The 8,167-nt window shown below is 43.5% G+C and overlaps 1 protein-coding gene across 1 annotated transcript in view; it reads left to right on the top strand.

Moving 5' to 3' along the window:
* The first annotated feature begins 907 nt into the window (after positions 1 to 907).
* Positions 908 to 8,167, top strand: part of LOC128696601 (sodium-coupled monocarboxylate transporter 1) — a 348,670-nt gene continuing 341,410 nt past the window's right edge. Inside the window, exon 1 of the mRNA XM_070094645.1 lies at positions 908 to 1,141. Within this exon, the coding sequence (XP_069950746.1) occupies positions 985 to 1,141 (157 nt within the window). The 5' untranslated portion in view covers positions 908 to 984. The remainder of the gene's footprint in view (positions 1,142 to 8,167) is intronic.

The following is an 8,167-nucleotide window of genomic DNA, read 5'->3' as shown; positions in this document are numbered from 1 at the left end:
TGCTGCATGTTTATCAAGACTGATGGAGTGAGTACATTGACTCCAGGTTGAGGTGTCGGGTGGGTGTTCTGGAGATATTGGAAGGGTCGGCTGGTAACTTATATTGATAGAGTCTTGTGAGGGGAGCCCAGGCCTGGCCTTGCCCAGTCTATATCTTGTGAGGGGAGCCCAGGCCTGGCCTTGCCCAGTCTGTCTTGTCGGGATCTGAGAAGACATGCATCTGACGTCACAGCTAGCCACGGAGCCTACACTTTTAGTCAGGGAGCCGAACTACAACATAGCTGGGATTATCTACATATACTACACAAGTAATACAAGTAATCAGTGACACTACTGACAGAGGGACTGATTACCTTAAACTGAAGAAGCCACTGGATCGCGAAATATTTCCAGAATAAAGATACCCAAATATTCCACAAGTGTCTCATTTGTCTTCACCTTTCAATGCTGATAACTTGATAATTAATGAGGGAGAACACTTTTCATGGGAGTGCCATGAAAAGTGGAGTGTAAGGATCGTGGTCCAAGTAATTTTAACTTTATCTCTTGTATCTTTGATCAAACCTATGTACCTCAATCCTCCCATTTCACACTGATATAATACATTTAAGAATTTATCCTTCCAAGAGAAATTTTTGTAGCATATATAGACAGATGGGAAGCGGAGGCTTCATGAGAGAAGATGGATGTAGTTCCTGAGTTGCCTTGTATCACTTGGGAGATATTTGTGGTATTCTTGGTATGTTGTAGTAAGGAAAATATTAATCTTGGTGGTGTCCTGGGAAGCAGTGAGTGACTGCTGTACCTGCAGAGGAGAGTTAAATGACATGTCTGGGTAATCATATTTATGTAACCTAATATGTGAGGCAGATCTCAACGTTATTGTACCATTGTCTGCAGAAAATGTCTTTGGAGGAGCCAACGGCAGTTGATCACTTGCTGAAGCCGAAGTTAACGGTGGTAGATTACACTATCATCGCCCTCATGTTGGTCACTTCCCTGGGTATCGGTGTGTATGGAGCTCTCAAGAGTCGTGGCAACAGCTCCTCACTGGACTACTTACTGGGAGGCAGAACAATGTCTCCAGTACCAATAACATTCTCTCTTATTGGAGGGATCACATCAGCAATATCTATACTAGGTTAGCAAATTGTCTTTCATTATATTTTAACAAACTAAGAGCTTTTAACAAATTTAATTTGTCAATAAAACTAAAATTTGTTATAAGGAAAATTGGAGCCTGTTAACTGTAAGAGTAAAAATTGTAAAAATAATTGTATATTTATATAGAGGATAAACTACGACACATGAAACATAACCAGGCAATAGATAGCTCCATAGTGAAGCTTAATTGCAAATTTAAGAGTAAAAACATATTTTCCTTGCCAGTCTTAAAGGACTAATGAACCCAAAATCTGACCTGTAATCAATGTACGGTATTGTCTCCTCGTGTAGGATTGGTTGCGTCTTCTGTCTCAGAAACAAGAAAGATAACAACTATATCCTACCATTTATACTTACACTTATACTTACACTTATACTTACACATATACTTACACTTATACTTACACTTATACTTACACTTATACTTACACTTATACTTACACTTATACTTACACTTATACTTACACTTATACTTACACTTATACTTACACTTATACTTACACTTATACTTACACATATACTTACACTTATACTTACACTTATATTTACACTTATACTTACACTTATACTTACACTTATACTTACACTTATACTTACACTTATACTTACACTTATACTTACACTTATACTTACACTTATACTTACACTTATACTTACACTTATACTTACACATATACTTACACTTATACTTACACTTATATTTACACTTATACTTACACTTATACTTACACTTATACTTACACTTATACTTACACTTATACTTACACTTATACTTACACTTATACTTACACTTATACTTACACTTATACTTACACATATACTTACACTTATACTTACACTTATATTTACACTTACACTTACACTTATACTTACACTTATACTTACACTTATACTTACACTTATACTTACACTTATACTTACACTTATACTTACACTTATACTTACACTTATACTTACACATATACTTATACTTATACTTACACTTATACTTATACTTATACTTATACTTATACTTACACTTATACTTACACTTATACTTACACTTATACTTACACTTATACTTACACTTATACTTACACATATACTTACACTTATACTTACACTTATACTTACACTTATACTTACACTTATACTTACACTTATACTTACACTTATACTTACACATATACTTACACTTATACTTACACTTATATTTACACTTATACTTACACTTATACTTACACTTATACTTACACTTATACTTACACTTATACTTACACTTATACTTACACTTTGGTCACACTACACTGGCCACAGATTTGCGGAAATTATTCTGAACATAACGAGAAAGATATATGGTATTTACTTTAGGTAATATCTAATGAATTTGTGACCTACGATAAACGAAGGTAAAAAAAATAGTTAAGTTAGGTTTGTGTGTGAGTGTGTGTGTGAGTGTGTGTGTGTGTGTGTGTGTGTGTACTCACCTAGTTACTCACCTAGTTGAGGTTGCGGGGGTCGAGTCCGAGCTCCTGGCCCCGCCTCTTCACTGATCGCTACTAGGTCACTCTCCCTGAGCCGTGAGCTTTATCATACCTCTGCTTAAAGCTATGTATGGATCCTGCCTCCACTACATCGCTTCCCAAACTATTCCACTTACTGACTACTCTGTGGCTGAAGAAATACTTCCTAACATCCCTGTGATTCATCTGTGTCTTCAGCTTCCAACTGTGTCCCCTTGTTACTGTGTCCAATCTCTGGAACATCCTGTCTTTGTCCACCTTGTCAATTCCTCTCAGTATTTTGTATGTCGTTATCATGTCCCCCCTATCTCTCCTGTCCTCCAGTGTCGTCAGGTTGATTTCCCTTAACCTCTCCTCGTAGGACATACCTCTTAGCTCTGGGACTAGTCTTGTTGCAAACCTTTGCACTTTCTCTAGTTTCTTTACGTGCTTGGCTAGGTGTGGGTTCCAAATTGGTGCCGCATACTCCAATATGGGCCTAACGTATACGGTGTACAGGGTCCTGAACGATTCCTTATTAAGATGTCGGAATGCTGTTCTGTGGTTTGCTAGGCGCCCATATGCTGCAGCAGTTATTTGGTTGATGTGCGCTTCAGGAGAAGTGCCTGGTGTTATACTCACCCCAAGATCTTTTTCCTTGAGTGAGGTTTGTAGTCTGACCCCCTAGACTGTACTCCGTCTGCGGCCTTCTGTGCCCTTCCCCAATCTTCATGACTTTGCACTTGGTGGGATTGAACTCCAGGAGCCAATTGCTGGACCAGGTCTGCAGCCTGTCCAGATCCCTTTGTAGTTCTGCCTGGTCTTCGATCGAGTGTATTCTTCTCATCAACTTCACGTCATCAGCAAACAGGGACACCTCAGAGTCTATTCCTTCCGTCATGTCGTTCACAAATACCAGAAACAGCACTGGTCCTAGGACTGACCCCTGCGGGACCCCGCTGGTCACAGGTGCCCACTCTGACACCTCGCCACGTACCATGACTCGCTGCTGTCTTCCTGACAAGTATTCCCTGATCCATTGTAGTGCCTTCCCTGTTATCCCTGCTTGGTCCTCCAGTTTTTGCACCAATCTCTTGTGTGGAACTGTGTCAAACGCCTTCTTGCAGTCCAAGAAAATGCAATCCACCCACCCCTCTCTCTCTTGTCTTACTGCTGTCACCATGTCATTGAACTCCAGTAGGTTTGTGACACAGGATTTCCCGTCCCTGAAACCATGCTGGCTGCTGTTGATGAGATCATTCCTTTCTAGGTGTTCCACCACTCTTCTCCTGATAATCTTCTCCATGATTTTGCATACTATACATGTCAGTGACACTGGTCTGTAGTTTAATGCTTCATGTCTGTCTCCTTTTTTAAAGATTGGGACTACATTTGCTGTCTTCCATGCTTCAGGCAATCTCCCTGTTTCGATAGATGTATTGAATATTGTTGTTAGGGGTACACATAGCGCCTCTGCTCCCTCTCTCAATACCCATGGGGAGATGTTATCTGGCCCCATTGCCTTTGAGGTATCTAGCTCACTCAGAAGCCTCTTCACTTCTTCCTCGGTTGTGTGCACTGTGTCCAGCACTTGGTGGTGTGCCCCACCTCTCCGTCTTTCTGGAGTCCCTTCTGTCTCCTCTGTGAACACTTCTTTGAATCTCTTGTTGAGTTCTTCACATACTTCACGGTCATTTCCTGTTGTCTCTCCTCCTTCCTTCCTTAGCCTGATTACCTGGTCCTTGACTGTTGTTTTCCTCCTGATGTGGCTGTACAACAGTTTCGGGTCAGATTTGGCTTTCGCTGCTATGTCATTTTCATATTGTCTTTGGGCCTCCCTTCTTATCTGTGCATATTCGTTTCTGGCTCTACGACTGTTCTCCTTATTCTCCTGGGTCCTTTGCCTTCTATATTTCTTCCATTCCCTAGCACACTTGGTTTTTGCCTCCCTGCACCTTTGGGTAAACCATGGGCTCATCCTGGCTTTTTCATTACTCCTGTTACCCTTGGGTACAAACCTCTCCTCAGCCTCCTTGCATTTTGTTGCTACATATTCCATCATCTCATTAACTGGCTTCCCTGCCAGTTCTCTGTCCCACTGAACCCCGTTCAGGTAGTTCCTCATTCCTGTGTAGTCCCCTTTCTTGTAGTTTGGCTTCATTCGTCCTGGCCTTCCTGCTTCTCCCTCCACTTGTAGCTCTACTGTGTATTCGAAGCTTAAAACCACATGGTCACTGGCCCCAAGGGGTCTTTCATATGTGATGTCCTCGATATCTGCACTACTGAAGGTGAATACTAAGTCCAGCCTTGCTGGATCATCCTCTCCTCTCTCTCTTGTAGTGTCCCTTACGTGTTGGTACATGAAGTTCTTCAGTACCACCTCCATCATCTTAGCCCTCCATGTATCTTGGCCCCCATGTGGGTCCAAGTTCTCCCAATCGATCTCCTTGTGGTTAAAGTCACCCATGATCAGGAGCTTTGCCCTGCATGCATGAGCTCTTCTGGCCACTCTAGCCAGTGTGTCAACCATCGCTCTATTGCTCTCGTCGTACTCTTGCCTTGGCCTCCTGCTGTTCTGTGGTGGGTTATACATCACTGCTATTACCACCTTGGGACCTCCAGAGTGAAGTGTTCCCACTATGTAATCACTTTCTTCTCCGCTATCTCCTCTCTCCAGCTCATCAAAATTCCAGCGATTTTTGATCAGCAACGCCACTCCTCCACCCCCCCTGTTCCCTCTGTCTTTCCTCAGGATTTGGTATCCCGTTGGAAAGATGGCATCTGTTATCATACCTGTAAGCTTGGTTTCTGTGAGAGCTATGATGTCCGGTGATGCTTCTTTGACTCTTTCGTGCTACTCCTCCCACTTATTTGTTATTCCATCAGCGTTTGTGTACCATACCTGTACTCACCTATTTGTACTCACCTATTTGTGGTTGCAGAGGTCGAGTCCTAGCTCCTGGCCCCGCCTCTTCACCGGTTGCTACTGGGCCCTCTCTCTCCCCGCTCCATGAGCTTTATCAAACCTCGTCTTAAAACTGTGTATGGTTCCTGCCTCCACTACGTCATTTTCTAGGCTATTCCACTGCCTTACAACTCTATGACTGAAGAAATACTTCCTACTATCTCTCTGACTCATTTGTGTCTTCAACTTCCAATTGTGGCCTCTTGTTTCTGTGTCCCCTCCCTGGAACATCCTGTCTTTGTCCACCTTGTCTATTCCACGCAGTATTTTATATGTCGTTATCATGTCTCCCCTGACCCTCCTGTCCTCCAGTGTCGTCAGGCCGATTTCCCTTAATCTTTCTTCATAGGACATTCCCCTTAGCTCTGGAACTAACCTTGTCGCAAACCTTTGTACTTTCTCTAGTTTCTTGACGTGCTTTATCAAGTGCGGGTTCCAAACAGGTGCTGCATACTCCAGTATGGGCCTGACATACACGGTGTAGAGTGTCTTGAATGATTCCTTACTAAGGTATCGGAATGCTGTTCTCAGGTTTGCCAGGCGCCCATATGCTGCAGCAGTTATCTGATTGATGTGTGCTTCCGGAGACATGCTCGGTGTTATACTCACCCCAAGATCTTTCTCCTTGAGTGAGGTTTGCAGTCTTTGGCCACCTAGCCTATACTCTGTCTGTGGTCTTCTGTGCCCTTCCCCTATCTTCATGACTTTGCATTTGGCAGGATTAAATTCGAGAAGCCATTTGCTGGACCAGGTGTCCAGTCTGTCCAGGTCTCTTTGAAGTCCTGCCTGGTCTTCATCAGATTTAATTCTCCTCATTAACTTCACATCATCTGCAAACAGGGACACTTCTGAATCCAACCCTTCCGTCATGTCGTTCACATATACCAAAAATAGCACTGGTCCTAGGACCGACCCCTGTGGGACCCCGCTCGTCACAGGTGCCCACTGTGATACATCATTACGTACCATGACTCGTTGTTGCCTCCCTGTCAGGTATTCTCTGATCCATTGCAGTGCCCTTCCTGTTATATGCGCCTGATGCTCTAGCTTCTGCACTAATCTCTTGTGAGGAACTGTGTCAAAGGCCTTCTTGCAGTCCAAGAAGATGCAATCAACCCACCCCTCTCTCTCTTGTCTTACTTCTGTTATTTTATCGTAAAACTCCAGAAGGTTTGTGACACAGGATTTGCCTTCCGTGAATCCGTGCTGGTTGGCATTTATACTCCTGTTCCGTTCCAGGTGCTCCACCACTCTCCTCCTGACAATCTTCTCCATAATTTTGCATACTATACACGTCAATGACACAGGTCTATAGTTTAGTGCCTCTTTTCTGTCTCCTTTTTTATAAATGGGAACTACATTTGCCGTCTTCCATACCTCAGGTAGTTGCCCAGTTTCCAGGGATGTGTTGAAGATTGTGGCAAGTGGCACGCACAACATATCTGCTCCACGGGGAGATGTTGTCCGGTCCCATTGCCTTTGAGGTATCGATGTCCCTTAGCAGTTTCTTCACCTCCTCCTCATCTGTATGTATGTCGTCCAACACTTGTTGGTGTATTCCTTGCTGGTGTCCCCATCTGGTCTGTCCCCCCAGAGTCCTTCCTGTCTCTACTGTAAATACTTCCTTAAATCTCGTGTTGAGCTCCTCACATACCTCTTGATCGTTTCTTGTGAGTTCTCCACCTTCTTTCCTCAGCCTTATCACCTGGTCCTTGACTGTTGTCTTCCTCCTAATGTGGCTATACAACAGTTTCGGGTCAGATTTGACTTTCGATGCTATGTCGTTTTCATACTGTCGCTGGGCCTCCCTCCTTATCTGTGCATACTCGTTTCTGGCTCTTCTACTAATCTCCTTGTTTTCCTGGGTCCTATGCCTCCTGTACCTTTTCCATTCTCTGTTGCACTTAGTTTTTGCCTCCCTACACCTTCGGGTAAACCAAGGACTCGTTTTGGTCTTCCTATTATTTCTGTTTCCCTTGGGAACAAAACTTTCCTCTGCCTTCTTGCACTTTGTTGCCACATATTCCATCATCTCGTTTACTGATTTTCCTACCATTTCTCTGTCCCACTGAACCTGTGTGTGTGTGTGTGTGTGTGTGTGTGTGTGTGTGTGTGTGTGTGTGTGTACTCACCTAATTGTACTCACCTAATTGTACTCACCTAATTGTGGTTGCAGGGGTCGAGATTCAGCTCCTGGCCCCGCCTCTTCACTGATCGCTACTGGATCCTTTCTCTCTCTGCTTCCCGAGCTTTGTCATACCTCTTCTTAAAACTATGTATGGTTCCTGCCTCCACTACTTCACTTGCTAGGCTATTCCACTTGCTGACAACTCTATGACTGAAGAAATACTTCCTAACGTCCCTGTGACTCGTCTCAGTCTTCAGCTTCCAGTTGTGACCCCTTGTCCCTGTGTCCCCTCTCTGGAACATCCTATCTCTGTCCACCTTGTCTATTCCCCGCAGTATCTTGTATGTCGTTATCATGTCTCCCCTGACCCTTCTGTCCTCCAGTGTCGTCAGTCCGATTTCCCTTAACCTTTCCTCGTACGACATTCCC

The sequence above is a fragment of the Cherax quadricarinatus genome, chromosome 47, assembly GCF_038502225.1.
Source record: "Cherax quadricarinatus isolate ZL_2023a chromosome 47, ASM3850222v1, whole genome shotgun sequence".
Taxonomy (NCBI): Eukaryota; Metazoa; Arthropoda; class Malacostraca; order Decapoda; family Parastacidae; genus Cherax; species Cherax quadricarinatus.
This window is presented reverse-complemented; position numbering and strand designations above follow the sequence as displayed.